We start from the raw sequence: 24,396 nt of genomic DNA, 5'->3' as shown, positions 1-24,396 counted from the left end.
TATATATGTAAATGAAACCACACACAAAAAAAAAACCGAAATATTATTTATAGGAGGTCATGAAATCTTAAACGACAGTCAGGTTTCTAAGCAATACGCCAAGCTTTAAATCGTCCTGAATTCTCTTGATTGCATTCTCCACAACCTAAAGATAGGAGTATACACCACAAGCACATCAATACATTATATCATATCTACACCCTACAAGAAATTAATTCCGTAAAACAAATGTTTGTTAAGTGTATTTAGGGTTGCCTTTCCATAGATGACGTTTATATACCGTATTTTGCACGATATTTACATTGGATGTGACCGCGAGAGGTCATACCGGAGTTATGTTGCCGCAGAAATATTTGTCCACTTCCCTTGTGCTTATTACTGATAACCGAATGTATTTCGCTAAGAATAAAATTCTAATATCACGGCCCAGGCCATGTGTAAATTTCCGAAGAAATATATGGCTTCCATGAATTATTTCTTAATTATATCACTACAATATCATAACTGTTTCGTGAGGTAGAATTCCCTGTCATTAATTAATCATTCATACAGAAACTTGATAATGTCTCAGATTTTTTTTTCTATGTATCTTAAAAGAGCGACAAAAGATACCAAAGGGACAGTCAAACTCATAAATCTAAAACAAACTGACAACGCCATGGCTAAAAATGAAAAAGACAAACGAAAAACAGCACACATGACACAACATAGAAAACTAAAGAATAAACAACACACCCCCTAAAAAAACTAGGGGTGATCTCAGGTGCTCCGGAAGGGTAAGTAGATCCTACTTCACATGTGGCACCCTTCGTGTTGCTTATGTGATAACAAATCCGGTAAATAGTCTAATTCGGTAGGTCACATTGATGAAAGGGAAGGGGATTGTAGTTACGACGTAAGGAACATATCCGATATCATTTGTGAAACGGTTATTCCATAACTGTCAACCAACTCGTGATGGCGTCCGTAAAATTTACGAAGGGATGATTTCAACTTCACCATTTGGAACTCTTGGTTTAATAACCTAACTGTCAGGTATAGTAACATGTGACCATCCATCGGAAATTACGGTCATCCGCTTTTCAGTACTTCAGTACTTTGATTGATTTTTCTCATACAAATTAAAATTCAGCTAGTTGACAAACTAATTATAATTCTAAACGAATTATCTTTTTTTAATTATAGCTAGTTAACAAACTAATTATAATTTAAAACGAATTATCTTTTTATTATATATAGTAGATACGCAAATCTATATTAGCATTTATTTAATCTTTACTGATATGCATGAATTAATGATTTGACATAAGGAAAAAATGTCAATCCAAGATAATGTGATATAATGAAAAGGCATTGACTATACGTAGAGGTCAGAAATCAGAATAGATGTTAACTTTAAATATTTTATATAACTTTATATATTTGTGAAATCTTTGTAGTAACAAATGTTTAAATCGACCCCCGAGACTATATTGCGGAACAGGTATTTCACTGTTCCCGATATTTAATTCCTTATCTATAATTTCATTCACTTAATAATTGAGTTGAATGACTTCTTATATCATTTTGCGTTACCTAGTTTTTTAAATGAAATGTATATGTTATTTGCTTTCAAATGTTTATTTTTTACGTTAAAACTAATTGTCTTAAATTGAAAATATACAAAACAATTAAAAAGTGCACAATATGATTAAAAATGCAATCAATGGAAGCTATTTTTTTATAGTAACATATCGTTTTTAAAAGTTTAAAGAATTGCCAATTTGATCAATAAGGTTTATATCAATTTATACTTATATAATAGCAATAGAGGTTTAACAAATGTATACTTTATTTACACACTCCGAAGTTCCACATAATGCACAATAACTATAGTTTAACACGATCCTTTATAAGTTTAAAGGACAAACATAGCTCTATTCAAACAGATAAATATATGGTTTAAAACAAAGACGACACATTTGATAAATATCAATGTTCGGTTAGTTAGCTCCACGTATGGCTACCAGGGTGATTGTCGTCAACGTAGTCTATGTCCGATAAAGCTGGATTTAAGGGTACAGGAAGATGTCGGAGCAAAAATGTCAAAAGCAGAAAATTAAAACTGGAGCAAAATAATCTAGCTATTGGTTGAATATTGATTCAAAATGAGTAGATCCAGACAACTTTCGCGGGAGAATTCGTCTCTGAATTCACACATACCGAGTAAGACTTTCACTTTTGGAACTTGCGATCTATGTTCAAGACAAACTGGAGACCATTTCTGTATTCAGTGCAACCAATATTTATGTGACCACTGTCAATCTATTCACCTAAAAAGTACCGTTTCTAGAGGACATAGGATAAAACCTCCAGAAGTACTTTTAACTGAAGCTAAGCGGCGTCAATGCGAGCTTCATCCACAACAAGTGATAGAAAATTATTGTATGGAATGTTCTCAATTTTTGTGTAGAAAATGTTTAAATGGTATTCATAAATTCCATAAGTATAGGTCTTTACCTGCCGCTTCTGAAATCCAACAAAATCTTTTAAAAGACTTTATTGAATATGTTAACAAAGAGACTGAGGTTTTACAAGAACATATAAAAACTTCAGATACATTTCAAAAGACTTACCAGTATAAAGAAAAAGAGAGAGTAGCAGAAATAAAGAAAGCACAAGAAGAACTAAAATCCAGAATAGACGCTGCCGCTGATGAACTCATTAATGAAATGAAAGAACGAAGAGATGATAATCTCAAAGAAATGGCCGAAAATAGAAGTATGCTTGCAAAAATGACAGAACATGGAAAAAGATTAAAAATGCGATGCCAACAGACTATAGATGAAATTGACGAGCAAGCCGCTCCTTTAATGACTAAAGGTTTAGTTAAAGAAGTCTGTAATTTCCAAAGTCCAACTAAAGTACATTTAGGGGAATACCCAGTATTCAAACGAGCCCTCCACAATCCAGTAGCTGTGCGTCAAATGCTAGGATCATTCCGACAACCGTAAGTAAACGCCTTTGGGTTTAACGATAATTTGCATATTAGTATGATTAAGAAACAAACAACTACTTAATAATTTAGATTGGTACGATCTAGTTGTCCAGTGTTGATAATAAAAGAAAATGTATGAGCAAACTAATATGTATACTATATATTACATAATAATGTCCTTACTTATTGATAAAAACAACAAATACGTTTATGGTAAGTACATATAAGTGAAAAAATGCGGAATCATTAATCATACTAGGTGCCAGACCATCAATTCAAAATCCCTATCAATTCTACAAAATTTGGCAATTTACACAGCTTTCTCAATATGTTACCTTACGTTTAACTTCATAGAAACCAGGTATATACTGAATTACCCATCTATCGCCTGTCTACATGCCAATTTTCAACCAATGTTTAAAGTCTTCAAAGATCTTTCGGAAGACATAAACTTCTAAAAATAACCCCTGGTTTTCTGTAAATCTTAAATTAGTATAATATGGAGCGCATCAATCCTCAATTTTTAATGCAAAATCTTAAACAAGTTAATTTTGGCAACAATGGTCTATATGTATTTGTCTTTTACCAGTAGGGCTACTTTTTCAAACGTTTTTAATTGGAGGGAGTGAATTCGTGGAATGACACCTAATATTACTCGTCTTTTATTCTATAATCCTTATATATAAACGGTAATGTTCTAATATAATTTGGCTTCAGTCTGATTTTTACTGTCCAAGTATTTTGTTTCATTTTCAATGCCCTTTGCACAGGACACCACTAGAATAAAGAAACCACATCTTTTTTACATGTTTCCAGTGAGATAATGCAAGTGAAAGTTACGGACAGTAACTTGTCGCATGTTGAACTTTTAGCCCTATAATTATCATTATCAGATGAATTAATACTTTAACTATAATTGCTATTATGGCATATTGAAATTATTTAATATGCTTATACATTTAGATTGTCAAAGCGATTATTCTTAGGAAGCCGTAGGATAAAATCTCATTAAATAGACGACAAATTGAAATACACGTCGTTTTTATATTTTAATGACATTTTAAATGCTCATATACTAAAACAAAAAATGTACGAAATAGTAACCCTAACAGATGTTGGTGATCCTTATACCCTGACAAGACCTATTTTTTATTTATTATATCATTGATTATGAAATTCTAAAATGTGACAACAACAGCAGATATATAAACATTCGATCGAAGATACCATGCTAACACATTTGTACGATAGACGCGCATTTCTACGACATAAACCTCATTAGTGAAAAGTAAGATCACACAAATACTGAACTCCGGGGAAAATTAAAAACGGAAAGTCCCTAATCAAATGGCAAAATCAGACGATAAAACATATCAAACAAGTGGACAACAACTGTTATATTCCTGACTTGGTACAGGCATTTTCAAATGTAGACTGATTTATAAACACAGAAATGAAATTAATCAAAGTTACTCGTGCATAAAAAGGAGGTAACATTGATTTTACTCTTATTCTTTTGTGCTGCATCACATATTCTTTAATAAATAAACAAAAACAAAAATATTTACACACAGTTTGTATAAACAATAGACAGTGAAATGCACAGTATACAGTCTTAAATGTTGCCGTTGGTAAGTTTCTTAAAGATACAAATCTGGTTGATGAACTTACTGTTATTTCCTATCTTAAGAATTCACATATAATATATATATAATAACAAAATGTAAACAAACTTGTCCTTTCTATTTCAGAGTACGAAATCAAGACATAGAAAGTAGAACAACTTGCAGATTAGCACTTCCATTTGGGATGCTATTATGATGTTAAAACTGAAGGATAGTTGCTTGTGAGAAATGAATTAAATAGAACCCGTAGAAGTTGAATTGGAAAAAAAGTTGTTGGATATTTTTCTTATGCATGGAAGAACAATAAATTTGAATGTCACTTTTTAATTGTTTACAAATATGAAAGATATTGTTTTATGAGTATTGTGCGAATGAAAATCATGTTTGTAGTATTTTTTATATATATATATCTACTTTTAAATCATTTGATCAGATATAAATGATCTATTTTTTTTTAATTTTATATCGAGGTTAATCAGGAATGTAGATACAAATCAAAACAAGGGTGAACATAACTGACTTTGGGGCATCCACATCGTTACCAAATATTTTATAATTCATAATTGTCAGTGGATGAACAGCAAAGTAACACTAGCCAACATAAAGGGTTTATTGTTTTGTTTCCACGAGCACGAACTCATCCCAAGAACCGGTCTGAATATGTCTTAAATGAGGAAATGAAATTAAAAGCATCTATTGATCATGTTTATAAGAAAATCAACTTTTAAGGATCAATTCGTCTACAGTGATAACTACTTTTCAATACTTAGATGGTTATTTCGGACCGAGTTTTCTTGTCAATGGTCTATGGTTTGTACGCGTTCTCTCGCTTTCTCAATCGTTAAAAAACTGGCCACTATTACAGGATTAAACACATTTTTTCTACAGGTTATTGATGTATAAACCAGGGCGATTAACTCACAAATTGAATAAAAGTCCGAATGACTTTTTATGTAAAGTTTGTGAGTAAGAGCCCGGTTTACACATCAATAACCTCTAGGAAGAATGTGTTTAATCCTTATAATTCTCGATATTTATTTACATTTTTGGTGTAAGAGGCTACTGTAATCACCATCACATGCCTTACAACTGTCAGGTCGTGACTAAGGAGTTGGCCGCCATATTGACTTTCATCAATGTTCGATAAATGCAACGAAATTTAAAATAAAATACCAACTATCTCATAAACTGAATTTTATGAAATATTATACGAATTTGTATGACGTCGTGTTTTTACCATGACGTAAATTCGCCAAATCCTTCATGAAGTTTCGCGGAATTTTATTTTTATTTTATTTTCGGAGCTTTAGTGCATGCTTCTATTTTAGTTATGTTTTGTTATATATGCATTGGTATAGAAACAACTGTTATGCATTTGTTTTTTTTAAATCTCAATTTGCCGAAAATCCCAGTTTCCCTGCAAAAATGTGTATGATCTATCGCGTATGAATAGATTACGAAAGTAGTTTCAGAAACATGGTTTATCGAAGTGTAAACTAAGAGAAAAGTTCTAATTGACCAATCCACTTCAAGTATTTATAGATATGCAAATCACATAAGAATTATAACATTATAAAGCCTGTGTTAAATATCGTTAAACAATATCCCATCAAAATGAAATTGTGATTGTTTCATCCACTGCAATCCCTAATTGGTAAATGATGATGTTATCCTTAAGCTTTTTGCTCTGGTAAAACGTATCTACTATCAAAATAGGTCTAGAATACATCATGATTTTAGTTGTTTTAGGCTTTGAACTAGCTTTAAGTTCTATCAGCACTGTACTTTTTGTCTTTGGTTTTTATGTGCTTTGCATCGTTCGTATGCTTTTTATAGTGTGTTGTATAGTACACCACTGTCCCATGTTAGGGGATGATTGAGTGCCTTCAAACATGATTAACCCCGCCACATTGTGTAACTATGTGCCTATCGATTGCTAAGAATCTGTTATTCAGTAGATGTCTATGGCAAGCCGTTCTCGTCAAAACTATGTTTAAACCCTTTTTTTGAAAAAAATACACACTGAGAATTAAAAACCTAAAATATTAACACACTGAGAAATCGAAATTACACACTGAGATTTAAAAAATTAAAAAACACACACTGAGAATTCAAAATTACACACTGAGATTTTAAAAAGACACACTGAGATGAAATAAATTGAAAAACACACACTGAGAATTGTTAATTACACACGGAGATTTCAAAAATACGCACTGAGATTAATATGCAAATTACTAATGAATATTCATGAGATGAATAATTCAACAGTTTTATATCTTGATCTCAAGAACTCTCTTGTCATTATAATGAAATGCGATTCCTTCAACCAACATTCGTAATAAATTTCAAGACTTAACATCGCTCATATTCATAAGTTTGGCGCCTATAATTCAGATAATTACTACCAGTAATTCAACATGTGTCCCTTTTCAAAGTCTTCCAACTGTTTCCCTGATTTCGCTAGTTAATCTTTTATATTTTTGTTACGTTTATATGCTATAATAGACACTTCAGTAAACATTTCACTGCATTCTTTTGCAGATTGTTTCAATGTTTTCTTATAATTTTAATAAAAGTTTTTCACCATTTGGTTATATTTTGTAATAAGAGTAAGTGGGTATTTTCTTGTACTTGTATTTCTAAAGGTTTTTTTTATTAATAATTTGAAACCAAATCGCCCAACCAAATCGAAGGACTAACGAGTTTTGTCCCCTTGTTGTTTTAAGCTTGTTTAGATTCAGATTAGGTATGCTAATAAGTTATGTGCGCATAAAAAGTGCGCACAAATCTCAATGTGTAATTTTAAATTCTCAGTGTGTAATTTCTAATTCTCAGTGTGTGTTCTCAGTTTATTTATTCTCAGTGTGTCTTTTTGAAATCTCAGTGTGTCTTTTTGAAATAACAGTGTGTAATTTTCAATTCTCAGTGTGTAATTTTCAATTCTCAGTGTGCGTTTTTCATTTTTGAAATCTCAGTGCGTCTTTATGAAATCTCAGTGTGAAATTTTTAATTCTCAGTGTGTAATTTTCAATTCTCAGTGTGTAATTCTCAATTCTCAATGTGCGTTTTGATGTTTTTAAATTTCAGTGTGCTTTGTTGTAATTCTCAGTGTGTAAATTTTTCGAAAAATGGTTTAAACATAGTTTTGACGAGGACGGCTTGTCATAGATGTCGTTGTAACTGTTTATCATATTTGATTTTCGTTTATTGTTTTGTTCATAAATCAGATCGTTAGTTTTCTATCTTGAATTGTAAATAGCATTTTTTTTCGAACGGTGACCCTATTGTTGCTAACCATCTACGTCCTTTGGTCTTATTTTCATTGTCAGTCATAACACATATGATGATTACTTAATCAGAATTCAAGAGAATGAATCAAAGTTTTGTAAACAAATTCCACACGAAATATAGACATGAAAGCGGGTTTAACGCAATTTTCCAAATAATTTGCAGGGTTCATAACTACCGCTAAAAGATGATTGGATGCTAAATATACAGTTTGTCAAATAAATTCCTAGATATTCCATTGATACAAATTTCATAAAAAAATCATAGGAAACATAAAGACAGAAAACACTTAAACACTGCAATTTTCAATATTAATTACATTATCAATAAAAAGAGGAGAAAGATAACATGGCATTACCGAGAAACTGACAAAGCCATGGCAAAAACTAAAGGCAACAAAATGAAAAAAAGTTCGCAAGAAAAATGAACACCGCCATCAATTGAAGGCACTATCATGTACTCCGCAAGGGTAAGATGTTTCTACTTCACTAGTGACACTTTAGGCACAGGTCACAAACCTTGAAAATAGTGATCGCTGAAATTTTAGAAATTGTTATGCCAGAGAAACAACTCATTCAAGGAGTCAACTGATATTTAAGATAATGTTGACATGATATGTGTATGTTATTGTGTTGATGACTTGTACAGGGTATATTTGTTTTACAGTTTTTAATAGCGATGTAAAAAAACGTTATTAGACAATATGTAATTAAACAATATCAATGACACTCAAAAAAGAATGAAGAAGGTGATACATTTTTGTTACACATACGTTTGGAAATCTTTTCATTGTGGCCATTTTCACTATGTTCAAGATGTTTCTATATATCATAGTTTTCAATGCAATTGGCAAATCGGTGAACATGGGCAAAACTCATTATCAATGATCCATCAATCTGTTTTGAAAATCTATCTTGATTGCAAAATTGACACGTTTTTTAATGTGAGTAGTTCGAAATATATTTGAAACAGCTAAATAGGAAGCATCTCTTACATTAAGTTCGTGATGATGCTTATCCTTTTTTATGCATACAAAGTTCTAATCATGGTATCTATGATGAGTTTATTGACTAAAGTTATTGATTTTTTACAATTGAATAAGACAATACAAAACTTTGTCAATTTTTTTTTCAAATTCGTTTAGTTATTGACAATCGCACGCCAGTCCGTCATCATTTTTTTCAGATATTTCGCATGCCGAGCACTGAATCTGTCCTGGTCGAATTACTGGACAAATACTGGGAATGTTGCATCCTATGCCTACAAGATAAGTTATAAAATCATTATAAATAATTTACAAAAGTTTACGTCAATGAATTATAACATTGCGTCCACTAAATATCTTTTGCTGCACATAAATAAGTTGTTATTCATTTGTTTGATGCGTTTGAGCTTTTGATTTTGACATTTGTTTAGGGACGTTTTGTTTTGAATTTTCCTCAGTATTATTGTGATTTTACTTTTCACAGTTTTTTATTTCAACACATATTTGTAGATTTAAAACTGTTTACAACTCTTTGAAATGTTCAAACAACTGCGGATGTTCGACCCCTGGTATGTATAGATTAACGTAGTTGTACTGGCAAAATCTTTCGAAATTTTCGGTCTTCAATAATTTATAAGTTCGTTCTTTAACATTTAAAATCGAGGGTCAATGACGAGTCTATTCCAGACGAATCGCTTGTCTGGATTGTTTATAAGGTTTGTATCTTTGATGAGATGTACGGTTGCATAACTTAAGAATCAATATACAGTATGTTCGTACGTACATATTTTTAAGAAATTGTTTATGTGGCTGAAAAACACGGTACTCACCGGGAACGATTACTACAAGAAAATAAAAAAAACATACTCTTTAAAAAAACCGGTAATATTATCAAACGTGCGAGTTTAAATCGTTGAGAGATGGAAATGTCTGTAATTTTACTGGTATCTGTGTAGTGTATACAAATTATTCTTCAAATTCGGGATATATTTCTGACAATTGATACGATATTCAACCGGAATTCGGTTTCCTCTCATTTGTAGTAGAGGGCTTCTGCTTAAAGAAGGCTTGTGAACCTATTATCTTCAATCTAGGATTGGTACCACCTGTATGTAAGTTTTAAGGAAAACATCATATGTGTGATGACAATTCTCGATTATCTATGTCACAGTTTATCAAGTATATTAACAACTCAATTGTCCTCCAATAGTTTCTTTTTACATCAAAGAATGAAATGTATCTGAGGAGGTAAAAATATGATTGGGACACAAAAGAAAATATAGAAAAGAAAATTGATACAGTTAAAATAGTAAACTATTAACATACCTTCCAAATCTTGGTTTTTTTTTTTTACATTTGCACATATTTTGTAAACACAAGTAACATGAAACATCATTGATCATGCACAAAAATCGTGATGAAGAAAACAAACATACCAACTCCGCAACCTTAAATAAAACAAAAGGAAAGAGTAGCATAAAACAAGAAATGTACAATTTTTATACTTTTTCTTTCTGCAAATTGTAAGTTTGATTGATTTGTTTTTTAACACCTTTCAAACTAAAGTTCCAATATTGTTTTATCTTTCCATTTGATGGTAATTAAAAGATTGATAGTTAGTTTAATTTTGTTGATGTATTAGAATTTTGTGTTGTTGGCTTTGTATTTCATAGATAGTAATATATGTGACTTGCATAGAGAGTTGTCTCATCAGCACTATTACCAATCAATGTATGACTTTTGAACAGCAGTATACTACTGTTACCTTTATTTACCACATCTTATCATATTTAATAACCATAATAATTGGACATTACTTTCATTATCTGAACCTTTACTCATTATTTCTAGGTATTTGTGTTTTTATGTCCTGACCTTATTTCTCCGTATTTATTTCGTTTTGTAGAGGCTTTTGTTGTAAAGGCTAACCTTTTCATTTCTTTTCTTTTTCTTCTTTTACGTTGTTAATGTATTCAACCAACAAACTCTTTTAAAATGTATGGTATAATTCTGATTTTGCAATGCAAATGAGTAATCATGTAAGGATAAAAAAAATTATCATACCAATATCTTTATCTGCAAATAAAACACATGAACTATATATATTTCAGAATAGACTAACAATTCATTAGTCGAAACCTCTATCAAGTCCTCTCCTTCATTCATCACATCGTCGAGTGCAATTCTTGATTTGTATTTCCTATAAATAAGGCGTAGGGTATCATTAGTTAAGCAGGAACTCCCTTGTTCACTCTTTATATTATGAAGAACGCTTTGTCCTCAATTTTTCTTTTACCGCAAGACATTGTCCATCTGTCGTCTTCTTATGGATTGGTATTGTATTTCTTTTGATTATTGCATATTTAGATATAAATCGAAATGTGAGCGGTATAATGAAAACAATTAAACATTTAATTTCACCTTTAGATATATTAATGATGTACTCTCTCTTAATAATAATAGATTCAGTGATCAATTACATTTAATATATCCAAGTGAATTTCACATTAAAGATACTACCGACACAGATAAATCTGCTTCATATTTAGACTTTCTTCTCGAAATGACTAATGATGGTAGGTTGTATACCAAAATTTATGCCAAACGCGATGATTTTATTTTTCCTAAAGTCAACTTTCCATTGCTGTGTAGCAACATCCCAGCGGCAACAGCATATGGAGTATATGTGTCTCAATTGATACGTTACTTTAGAGCTAGCTCAAAGTATGTTGATTTTGTTGAACGAGGAATACTGCTTTCTCAAAAGTTTCTAAGACAGGGCTATGAATAATCAAATTAAGGTCATCACTCAAGAAATTTTACGGTCGCCATCATGAGCTGATTGGCCATTATGACAAAAGTGTATCACACATCATATCTGATATTCTTCCTCAGTCATAATAACCTTCAATCATTACCGAACTGAACAAAGAAATAACATGACGGGTGCCGTATACGGTGCAGGAAATGCTTACCCTTCCAGAGCACCTGGTTTCACTCCCGGTTTTTAGTGGAGTTCGTGTTGTTTCTTATTTATTATTTATAACTGTTGATGTAAATGTCCTTTTGTTTTTTGAGTCTTTGTTTACTTATTGGTTTTTATTGGTATTGTCTTTATCTGAAGTGTTTAAATATGTATACTTCTTTTAGATAATTTAAATAACTATCCTCAAATTCGTTTTTCAGAAAGATTTTCTTTAACCAAGCTGTCACATGTCAATGTGTTCGTTCAAAATCAGAGAAATCGTCAGATTGTTGTTATAATATCTCTAAATCGTAATGTTTATATTTCTGTACGGATTCAGATGTTTACGATCTGTGGTTTTTTGTTTCGTTTGTTCATTTATTGCTTGGAACATTGTTTAAACTAGTTCACCTTAATTTTGAGAGAAATTGGGACTTTGTAAAATTTCGTTGCTGTCTCAGCGATGTATAATTTTCTATCTGTAATTGAACACTGCAACATAACGGCATGATTTTTCTTTTTTCTTAAGCAATTTAACGATTTATTTACCTTTGACGATAAGGGGTACCAAATCAACTCCATTACATACTTCACACAGTGTTGGTCGATTTCCATAGTATTCTTAACTATTCTTAGTATATTACTAACACTGTAGCGTTTGGTTCCATGTTGTATATATTTGTACATGTTTATGTTGAGTATAATTTGGCACCAGCCGTTCCAGAGCAAAACACTTGAAAAAACTATCATATAAGAGGATCTCCAAATTTAAGTTTGAGGTCTTGAGGTAATCATAAAGCACAGTAGTATCCAGGACCATATAGAATGTGTTAGGGGCGTCACTTAGCATTCGTCGTCTCCTATGTGCTTACATGTCACATGTAGGTCTCAAGTTATCACTTGGCATCCGTCTATCAATATGACATAAGCTGTCGTTTTCCTCCAGGACGAAAGTATAAAACACTACTAATACTTGCAATTATAAAAACATTGAATTCTTTCTTATATTTACTAGAAATGTATAGGTTAAAAATTGAGAAAAAAAAAGGATTTTGAAAAGCAAATAGGATATACAGCCATGATGGTTGCCCAAAAATAAAATTATCATCTATACGATGTTTTCGGGGGATAAAATGTTTTTTACCTATATTAAAGAGAATCAACTCGGGATATATTTAACATTCAGATAACCAATTCAAGGATCGGTAAATCACGATGCGTGAGCAGCCATTTACTATATTTTGATTTTATTGACAATTACCAGCAATGTAAAGTTTCCGAAATTAATTTTAAAGCAAACAAAATTATGAAATTTGATATCATACAATCTATTTAATACAGTAAAAGAGAAATAACAAATATAAAAGAGAAACCCTCAGACACAGTAAATCTAACATTAAGTAACAACGCCATGGCTAATAAAGATTAAAATAAAACAGACAAACAATATTTCACAAAACACCATAAAGACAACTGAAAGCTGTGCAACACCAACTACAAAAAAATACTGTGGTTAAGATCATGTGCTCCGAAATGTTCAGCAAATACTTCTCCACTTGTGACATTCTTCATATATGTAAGTAGAATAAATAAAACATCGCATTCTCTTTGTACAGGTTTTGTTCTATTTTTTGTCCTTTATAAGTTTTTTTTAGCTTATTGCTGACGACACATTATTTGTAAAAAAAAACCAAAAACGCATCTAGTGCAGTAAACATGGTACCATTCATGTTGTTATTACCAAGAGATACAATGAAATTGCTCACGGAAAAAAAGGTGGAACATGTGGGGGGTTGTATTTGTCGTTGAAACGAACGGTCAACTTCACGTATGAATATGAAGTTATTGCAATTATTGAAAGATACAAGGACAAGATTTATAATTTGAAACCTAAGACGAAAATTGATAAAAACATGGATTATTTAATCTTCAAATCATTTCATGACACTGTTTCCACTGTTTAATTCAATACTTACTAGATTGACTCTTGTATAAAACTATGATTTCTGGAGCTTGTTTATAAATTACATTTTTATTACATCTGTATAAGTCATGGGTGTCATTGTTTTCACTGCAAAAGAAACTATTTAATAATTCGCTGTATCGAAGAGTATATTTTCAAACGTTTGATAGATCAAGTGCCCATATGTTCCATTTCAATAGTCACGTTACATTATTGATATTGGTTTACTTCTTTTGTTTTTGCAGTTTACGCGCTCTTGTGCATGAACTGTTCAACAAATGTTAAGTGTGTCATTTATGTGTTTTTTCTTTAAAAGTGCCATTTAGTATATATAACTGCGGAACTTAGTATTTTACGTTTTTAAAATAAAATGGGCTTTTCTCATGTATACGCTTTTACGTTTAGTTTTGATGAAGGTAGTGCAAAGTTAATTATATTTAATTATATATCGTCAAACACGCCTAGTAGTAAATAAAGGCAACGAAAAATTCATAAATCGATGAAAAGAACAGTTATCCGGAATAAAAATTAAAGGAAAAAGTAGTATACCGCTGCTTAAAACCGGATATACCAATTTTTTCCTTATGGGCATAAAGGTTGTAACGTTTCAACGTATGTTTACATTCATGCATTTTCTTTGCACGTTCCGGCTGGAGGTAAATCAAGAAAAGTGATTTAGACACACGGAATTTATTAAGTGGTTTTTTTATACATCGATACCAATAACCACCTAAAATATTGCGATTTGAAATGCAATTGATTTACTATTGAATTATTAGATAGCTACTACATATGTTATCACAGTAAATGCAATAAAAGAAATATGGTTGTTCATACCGTAAAAGATAGAAAAGTCCCGATCTTGATACGCAATAGAATTCTGCCAAAACAGTATTAGCATCGAACACTTGCAGAATCGTTTTATATGTTTGAGTTCCATAAATAGCATCAATACCAGGAACTAATCCGTCGTATGTTACCATGTTACATTTTGTCTTGAGCACGGAAAGGCACATTGGCTTCGAACTATGTATAGAAATTTTATTTTATTTAGAATTATGGTTTAAAGATATTCTTTTAGGTATGACTATCATATATATTGTAATATAATTAATCAAGAGTAATTTCTGTTTCCCACGTAACCTGTATAATCTGATTTATTGATACTCACATGGTGTTGCTATCATCAAACTATGATTTATCAAAATTATCAATACAATGCGATGGTCACTTTTTCATATAGATTGTAGTGTTTTGAAATATGCGTCCTGGATTGCCAGTGAATAAAAGCAGAGCAAAAAGGTACTGTATTGATGTTTAACTTGTTTTATGTTTCTATGCAATTTGAGAATAAAAATGGAAATTTTACACTTTTCAATTGTAAGATGTAAAACATCTACAACCGTTCAAGATTTGTAAAGAACTAATAAAAAAGAAGGCAAACGATGGCAAATGGACATTCAATCTCAATGATAGTAGAAATAAACCGACAACGCCATGGCTAAAACAAACAAAAAACAAAAACAGACAATAATAGTACACAAGACACAACATAAAAAACTAAAGACTAAGCAACACGAACTCCACCAAAACTTGAGGTGATCTCAGGTGTTGCGGAAGGGTAGTTACATTCTGCACCCCATGTGGCACCCGTCGTATTGCTCATGTTATTGGAAACCCGGTAAATAGTCAAATTCGGTAGGTCACATTCGTCAAAAGGGAACATAATTGTATCGATGACATAAGGAACATATCCAATATCATCTGTGAAATTGGTATTCCATATCGGTCAACCAACTCTCGAATAACATGTATGGTGTTATCGTCATTCATTTGCTGACATCTATCAGTAGGAATGCTCTCATTATTGATTGTGGCAGATGGGTACATTACATATAATTTTTCCCCGTCGATATCAGGTAGATGGAAGTCTTCTCCAAGTAAAAAGGTACTCCTTTTGTTTTCTTTCTCTTGTTTAGAATCTCTATTATGATTCTCTCAATAAATTTGTTGTCTCTTTTATAAGTTGGTCTATAAAAGTTTATGTTTATGAACTGTTTGTGCGGTAATTGTATTAAACATGTTATCATTTCTGCATCTTTGATGAAAGATTCTTTGCTCAAATATAGTACGCCTCTTAAACACTCTGTTGACATCAATTATAGAAAAATCCTCATTGACCTTACGAATAAACGCATCATCCATGAGGGTAGAAATGCCCTTTATCGTGAGGCGTCATACGGCCATTTTCCGCTACCATTGACGTCAAATAAGTTTAAAAATTACCGTGATTCGTCAGAGGTCTCAAATAATTATCGCTAACGTTATTTTTTTAAATCAGTTGATGTTTACAACGCCTGAAAGTAAGTGTATAATCATCGGATCAACTGACATCGTCACAAAATCACAATGAAACCATAAAAATGAAGTCAAGCTCATATGAAAACTGAAAGACTTGTACACCTTCCAAACACCAAATATAATTGACCTTTTATTATAAGTATCCAACAAACTGAAAAAATATAAAAACTTATTACTTAACCTCGAAACCACGAAAACTAGATCATACACCTTTGATTTACATATTGCTTATATTATCTGATATACTGACAAAATTATGAAAATCATCCAGCTATTCAATCTTTTGAAAAATAAAGCTTCATACAAATAGTTTCTACCACCGCCGTCGGATTGTACTCTCTATATCTCGCATTCTGCGACTTGTGTAGCCTGAAGTTACTAGACTGTACTAGTAGGTTACTATTAAACCATGCATGATATATATGGATGTAGTTTACATTATGTTTCCTACAGCCACTTCATAAACAGTGCGCAGAGTAAAAATATTCAGGTTTTCATTACAGGTAACACAAACAGAATAAATTAAGTTTAGTTTCAAAATATGAATACTAAGTTAAAATATAATGAATTGCTATCCATCACGAAATCATCCGTGTAATTATAACCTTTTAAATTCACTTACCAAAATTTAAAGATAAAATACAGAAAATCACAAATCTCAAAATGTAAACCATCTTTCTTGAATCTTTCTTTTTGGATCACTTAACACCTGTGACCTATGACTGTTGTTTGTATTCAATGTGTTGTTTGAATTATAAAACATATGTTCTTTATTTCTAGAAAGAAAAAAAAAACATTATTTTTATATTTAACTTGCTGAACTGATCAATATCTCGAAAAAAAAGTTATTTTTTAAATATTTTTCACATGTTTTAATATGTGTGACATATACACTCAACATTATCACTGTTCCATAACAATGAAGTCAAGGTCATATGAATCACGAATGACCGACATTCCATACACACTTTATAGTGGTCTCACTGTTTACTAGTATATAATATATTTAACTGACAAAACCATAAAAAAAAACTTACATTGAACAATTAGCCATGAAAATGTTCACAAAGTCAAATGAACCCTTCAAAACAGACATGTACAACTTCAATCATTCAATGCACTATGTATAATTGCCATACTTGGCATGACTCTATTATTATTTAAACGACTGTATTGCAATGCGGAATGTTATGATTATAGACTTTCCGAATTGATTTTCCTCTGAGTTCAGTATTTTTGTGATTTTACTTTTTACTATTCTTCGAATATTTTACGTTTTTGTAAAGACGTTTACGTGTTGTTACGCATGTGTTACGCATGTGGACTCCCTTGGTGCCAGTCTATTTTAAGGTTCAATAATCTTCAGAAAGACATTGTGGGTGTCACTTATAATAGCAGGACATTAGCTCTTTCAGCAGAAACGGCAAATGCTATTTTTATATATATGTTCATTAAGTTGAGATGATCTTTGTAAAAGTTTATAAGATGACGATAACAAACAAACGATCATGCCAAGTAATGCATGGGAAGAGTTCAAGTGGCTCTTCTGGCTAGGTAAGATGAAAATAAATTAAAAATAAATTTGTCATATGAAACGAGTGACCGGTGAAATTTAATGTTAATCCAGTTCTTGAACCAATTTATACATAAATCATTTGCTTAGTCTCCTGTGCACGATTTATTAATTTGATTGCATAAATTTCGTATAATCGTCAAAAAAATATTTCAATCGGTCAGTATGAAAATATGGCAGCTAATTCATGGTCGTGTTCTCTTCTTCGTCTTCAATATAAGAGTTTGGTTCCTTGAATGAAACGTTAAAACTCTGCGGGACTACGCATGGTGACATTATATAATGAACTGCTTTAGGCGTTTGTCTGGCCCTTACTCCATTAAATTGGAGTTTGTACAGTAGTCTTGAATAAGGAACCTTGTCAATATCATCGATGGTGATGATAAGCTGGCTTTCACATGATCTGCGTTTCCTGAAACTATTTTGGTTGTCACAGAGTATATTTTGTTGATCAAAATGTTTCTTTAAGCTGCTGTGAACTATATTCTCTAACAGCTTACAAGTGATGGAGGTAATGGAGACTGAACGATAATTGGCATAGTGGCACTATGTTGGCATCTCTCTAATATTGTGGAACTTCTCCTGTGTCAAGTGAAAACTCAAAGATTCTTGTAAGAATTGGTGATAATTCTGCAGCAGTTATTTTCAGTATTTTGGTTGGTATCTCATCTGGTCCTGCTGCTTTGTTGGTGTTAAGGTATGTTAGCAGTTTGAATACCCCATTTTCAGTTACTGTGATGTCATTCATTGAATTGATGTTACTAAGACCTTTATCGGGAATAGTGCTGCCATCTTCTTTGGTGAAAACTGAGCAAAACAGTTCATTTAAGATATTGGCTTTACTCTGGCTGTCGCTTTTAAGGAAACCTTCCTTGTTTTTGAGTGGCGCAACTCCAACAGAGTTCTGTCCTTTGCTCTTCAAGAATGACCAAATTCTTTTCGGTTTCTCAGTGAGAATAATGATGTCATTCATATATTCTCTGTGTGCTTTTTTTTATTTCCATTTGTGTTTGTTGTTGGAAGTATTTATATAAAAAAAAAAAATGAAAACAATATGTTTAATAATTTCATGCGTCCGACGCGCTTTTCTTGATTTACCTTCATCGGGAACGCTCAAAGCCAAACATTTGAAATCCAAGGATGTATAAGTACCGAAACCGTTGAAGAGCTATATGTCAAAATGCCTAAAATAAATAGCAAAATTCATCTAAAGTCAACTTTGCCTTAGGCAATAGGGAGTTGAAACCTTAGTTTCATAATAATTTCAAAATGTATAAACGGACCATTTTAGAAAAGTTTGTTAAATCATGTCAGTACAGAAGTACTGACTTCTGAGCTGATGATACCCTCGGGGACTGATAGTCCACCAGCAGAGTTATCGACCATGTGATGTAAAAATTGAAAACAACACGTTTAATAATTTCATGCGTCCGACGCGCTTTTCTTGATTTACCTTCATCAGGAACGCTCAAAGCCAAACATTTGAAATCCAAGGATATATAAGTACCGAAACCGTTGAAGAGCTATATGTCAAAATACCAAAAATAAATAGCAAAATTCATCTAAAGTCAACTTTGACTTAGGCAATAGGGAGTTGAAACCTTGGTTTCTTAATAATTTCAAAATATATTAACGGACAATTTTAGAAAAGTTTGTTACAACATGTCAATACCGAAGTACTGACTACTGAGCTGATGATACCCTCGAGAACTAATAGTCCACCAGCAGAGGTATCGACCCAGTGATGTAAAAATTGAAAACAACACGTTTAATAATTTCATGCGTTCGAAGCGCTTTTCTGGATTTACTTTATTAAAACTTGGGTGGATAGTCAAGATTAAATCTAGAGTTTTTTTTTCTTTTCATGTAGGGAAGTCCACTATTTGCTCAAGATTAATGTCGGCTACTATGTCCAAGAAGGTTTGGTTCACTTTGGATGGATATTGTGTACCATTTATGACTAACTGTTCCCAATTGATGTCTGGAATGTTAAAGTCTCCACCAATAAGGATGTTCTTTTTGGTGCTATATTTAAGGCTGTTAAATTTTTCTTGTGTATATTCTAGGTACTCATTGAACCCGAAGTTTAACGATTTTCACCCGTAATCAACACAGAATCATTGATATTCAGGTAAGCACGTGTATAATAGGCCTTGGTACAATAAGATATAATGTTTATCTTGATGACATAGCGATGTTTACGTTTGGTTATGCGTATTGCGGTCACCAGATTTTTACGAGAAAGCTCACGCTGCATACCAAAAACATATCAGCAAATTGTTTGCTGGAAGCAAGCAATTAAAGAAAACTTCTTCTAAATTTGGACAAATTATAGATTTTTCTTGAGAAAAAAGTATATGCACAGATTTGTAATAAGAAATAGCCATTTAGTTATAAAAACATGAATATATTTTTTTTTAATTTGAAGTTTCATATGACTTAAAGTTAAGCATTAAATGTTACATTTTTAATAAAATGTTTCCATCTCAGTGGTTTCATATTCCCCTCAAGTGATAGAGTCAAAGGGTTTGAAAACATATTAGGCAAAACCAGAAACTTTTAAATTGGTATTTGCTGCTTGCACCTGGCACTTAGTAGTAAGAGCAAAGATTGGTGGGCTCAGAGTCAGAATAATGTGCACAGGTAGGGTAAAATGTCTTCCTGTGGACTGTTTACCTTTGAAATACCTATCTTATCTCAATATTTTGCAATTATTTATAAAAACATCGCAATAATTTCTTAATTTACAGTATTTGTTTTTCCTTTCTTGCTGTTATTAATCAGGTTGCTAGTTTTTGAACTCTATCAAATTGTGTCTTGTCCAGGCAGTTTATAGCTGGCTACACAGTTTTTGGTTTGTTTTCATGATTGGAGGTCTTAAAGTGAAAAAAGAGGGGCGAAAGATACCTGAGGGACAGTCAAACTCATAGATTGAAAATAAACTGAAATTACCATTGTAACAAAGAAAAAGAGAAACAGACAAATAATAATACACAAAGACACAACATAGAAAACTAAGCAACACAAACCCCACCAAAAACCGGAGGTGATCTCAGGGTGCTCTGGAAGGGTAAGCAGATCCTGTTCCACATGTGGCACTGTCGTGTTGCTTATGTTATAATAAACCAGGTAAATACTCTAATTCAGCAGGTCACATTCGTGAAAAGGGACGGGATTGTAGTTACGACAGAAGGAACATATCTGATATCATCCGTGAATCTGTTATTCAATAACGGTAAACCAAGACGTGAAACCAACTAATGATTGCGTCTGTAAAATTTATGAAGGAATAATTTCAACTTCACCTTTTGGAAATCTCGATTTAATTGTTTTCTTGTGGGCAGCAACAATCTATCAAGGAAATCATGATAGGATATGCAAGCCCGGTAGTATGTCCTGTATTTCTGTGACCTGCTTACATCTAACTCATTTGGACTCCATCCATATCTTTTTTTATTATATAGATATCTTTCGTGTTGTTGAGTTGCTGTCTCCTTGACATATAATCCAAATCTCATATTTTCGATTATAAAGACTCTTTTTACTCTTTTCATTTAAAAGAGGAAACATAATAAATCGTCATAAGCATTTTACTTTTTTAATGAAAATTACATAGAAACAAGGATATGTATGCTCTGATAAAGAATATGGGTATTTCAACAAATTAAACTTTGTATAAAAACATTGTATATCAAGTATGAATGTACTACACATGTGTTACAATTCTAACAACTACATATAACATATATTCTTTTCTGCTTATATAAATATATAAATATATAATTGCAATAACATTTAAAAATTTTACAAATAAATCATCATAAAAAAAATTAACAAAATGGATAGTTGTCATTATTAAACTTATGTGCATATACTTTTTTCTGAAGAAAACACATTAAGAAGAAGTTAACTTTTTTTCTAATTGCTTGCTTCAAGGATTCAATTCGCCTACATAATTTCCTTATTCAAAGTGACCTTAGCGTGACCCTTCTCGTAAAAATCCAGTGATTGCAATATGCATGGATCTGACACTGACATAAACTATTACCTGATTGTACATGTTATACACGTGCTCAATATGCTTCTTTGTTGATTGTTTACTACAAGGTGACAATCGGTAAACTATGGCTTCAAAACAAGACAATTGATGAGCTGCCATATTTTCACTTCATAACAGACAGAGACAAAAAAAAATGATGATAATATGATACTTTTGCATAAAAAAAATGATAAAATCGTGCATAGAAGACTAAATTTATGATATATACATGGATTGGTTAAAGAATTGGATAAACATTATTTTTTAACAGTAACTCATTTCATATGACTTTATCATTTGTTAACATTAATTATCCCATATAAATTTTTAATATGAGGTAGGGACATTGGACCTGCTAATACTTGCAACAAACAAATTTTGAATGTGTACGATTCTTTCTAATACTCTCTCTTACATTATACAGTGTAAAACATAATTTAGCAGGTGCAAAGTTTTTCTTTGATATGTCTATGACTTTCATTTTAAACATGAACACATTTTAAATCATGATAAAAAAATGAAACGTAGCTTTATAAGATGTTTGATTGTTGTGAAATTATAGGGGATCAGATAAAAGACACTTAAATCTTGGGAACTACATATGTGAAGCAATTCTGAGTTATCCAAGGCATGCTCTTATCTGTTGAATTTATAAATGAAAAAAAGTCTACCATTATATATCATAATTAGTGACAGGCATACAAAAATGCTTGAATAAATCACACAAATTAAAGCCAAAGTACTTCTAAAAAAAATCAATTTGCATTACATTATGTACATGCCTTAAAGAGTAGGTGCAACAATGAATCTGAAAATCCAATCATGAAATAGAAATATTTTGACATATACGAAAAATAAAATATCTAAATACAGATTAATTTCAATCACATCTTCATCATTATAAAATGCCATACTTTATTTGGAAATCAATATTTGATTAATAATTGTGTCTGACACAAAAGAAATTCATTGTAAAATTCTATCCAAAATAATTGTTTTGCGTTGTTCATAGAGTAAAAAAGGAAGGCCAACATTTCACAAATGACGTAGAATTGCAATCACTTGATATAGCATTCTTAGGCCTACTCCTTTGAATTGGTGATATTTATTTTAACAACACACAATAGTATCATGTTAGCCAAATTGTCTTCTAAATAAACAAACATGACAGCAATAATCAGTGATTTTGCTAGCGCTCGTCACTTTCGTATTTTACGAAAGGGTTTTCTCATTGACGAAAGTATTTCAAATCAATTTCGTCACTTTAATTTTGAAAGTGTAAAAAAAAATTCGCAATAAAAACTATAAATCTACCTGTCCATGTTTTTGACAAGTTTATGGCCTCCAGGTAATTAAACATTTCATAAAGGTATTACAAGTTGTGATTACAACTAATCCGCCTATCGCCATCGGATGGGTCACTAATCTGTTAATTATTAATAAACCCCATAATTGAATGACCATCATAATTATTTCCCCCAGGAAGATCAGTCAGTCAGTCGGCATTTCAACAACCAGGAGTATAGTTTCGTCATTTAATAAAAAATGTAACAACCCGGGCAGTTCGCATTTGAATTTCAATATTTCTCAAACGATCACAATCTGAAGTTCGTTTGTCGTAGATTCGTCATTCGAAGGCATTTTCGTCATATTTGATTTAAATTTTCATCAAAAACTTCCGGCAATTTCCATTTAAAATAAAGAAATTTAATGTGTTTATTCAAAACTTTCACGAGTTAAACAGGTGCTTCCTGTATTGTGTTCTACGCATGCGTGAAAGTATTCCTTTGACTATTTATAGACATTAAAACCGTAAAATACGAAATCATATAGAATCAATTTAACGAGAGAGACAAATATATATCTCTTACTAAAGGAATTTAAATCGAAAAAATATAATTTTCTGATGAATCCGGACTCGTTTTAAATTTATTATCCACGTGTCACTTCCCGTTTTCGTTTCATTTTAAAACCGAAAGTAGTAAACGTGATCTATTGTTGATTTGTTTACAACCTCCTTTCAGTCATTATAATAGTTCCAAAAAGGATTTTACACATTTCCAACTTGATAGAAATGATTTCCAAATATCGATTTAGACCTTTTATAAGGATAATGATTATGGAGTGAAATAATCATTGCAAGTTAGTTTCTGCTGTGATTCCTTGTTTAAAAAAAAAATAGAATCCAACTTTTGTTGATCAGGAATGACCCCTGGAACAAACTGAAGAGAAATTGTGAACTTAATTTCTGGATTCCATGTCAGAATCTTTCATAATAATGGCCAATACAGTCAAATCATACAATAACTGCCAACCATGCTGGTGCCTCAATCCCTTAAAATCTGACAAAGTCAAAAGATGAAGCTAGTAATATACATCATTGGTCCCTTGCTTTTACACAAAATAAGGTTGATTTTAATAGCGCGCAAAAGTGACTAAAGCCCTCAAAATCCTAGCTTAAACCCTGGCAATAATAGACGCATAAAATAGATTGTTGAAACAGAATTTAAAGACACATAAGCTGTTAAAACAAATGAAAATATATAATGAGAATACATATAAACTAATGTAAATAATAATACATAATTTAAAATCTCAAAATAAGGCTTATTGGCAG

General features: G+C 31.6%; 2 protein-coding genes across 2 annotated transcripts; one reads left to right on the top strand and one right to left on the bottom strand.

Moving 5' to 3' along the window:
- Window positions 1–1,957: 1,957 nt before the first annotated feature.
- On the top strand, window positions 1,958–5,042 carry LOC139485405 (E3 ubiquitin-protein ligase TRIM33-like). The gene is made up of 2 exons (XM_071269870.1): window positions 1,958–2,989; window positions 4,729–5,042. Exons 1-2 carry the CDS (start codon window positions 2,148–2,150, stop codon window positions 4,796–4,798), a joined length of 912 nt encoding a protein of 303 aa, XP_071125971.1. The 5' UTR covers window positions 1,958–2,147; the 3' UTR covers window positions 4,799–5,042.
- A 13,260-nt stretch (window positions 5,043–18,302) lies between these two features.
- LOC139484036 (uncharacterized) lies at window positions 18,303–18,713 on the bottom strand. Its single transcript, XM_071267760.1, has one exon. The coding sequence runs from the start codon at window positions 18,711–18,713 to the stop codon at window positions 18,303–18,305; it is 411 nt and encodes a 136-aa protein (XP_071123861.1).
- Between the last annotated feature and the right edge of the window lie 5,683 nt (window positions 18,714–24,396).

This window comes from Mytilus edulis, chromosome 8 (assembly GCF_963676685.1).
Source record: "Mytilus edulis chromosome 8, xbMytEdul2.2, whole genome shotgun sequence".
Taxonomy (NCBI): domain Eukaryota; kingdom Metazoa; phylum Mollusca; class Bivalvia; order Mytilida; family Mytilidae; genus Mytilus; species Mytilus edulis.
Note: the sequence above shows the minus strand (reverse complement) of the source record. Positions and strands in the feature narration are given on the sequence as shown.

What these genes read in the sequence shown, in the direction of transcription:
- LOC139485405 (XM_071269870.1), top strand. Translation starts at nt 2,148, where the DNA reads ATGAGTAGATCCAGACAACTTTCGCGGGAGAATTCGTCTCTGAATTCA. An exon ending in CTAGGATCATTCCGACAACC is followed by an intron (nt 2,990 to 4,728) that starts GTAAGTAAACGC and finishes TTTCTATTTCAG; the next exon opens with AGTACGAAATCAAGACATAG.
- LOC139484036 (XM_071267760.1), bottom strand. Translation starts at nt 18,713, where the DNA reads ATGAATGACATCATTATTCTCACTGAGAAACCGAAAAGAATTTGGTCA.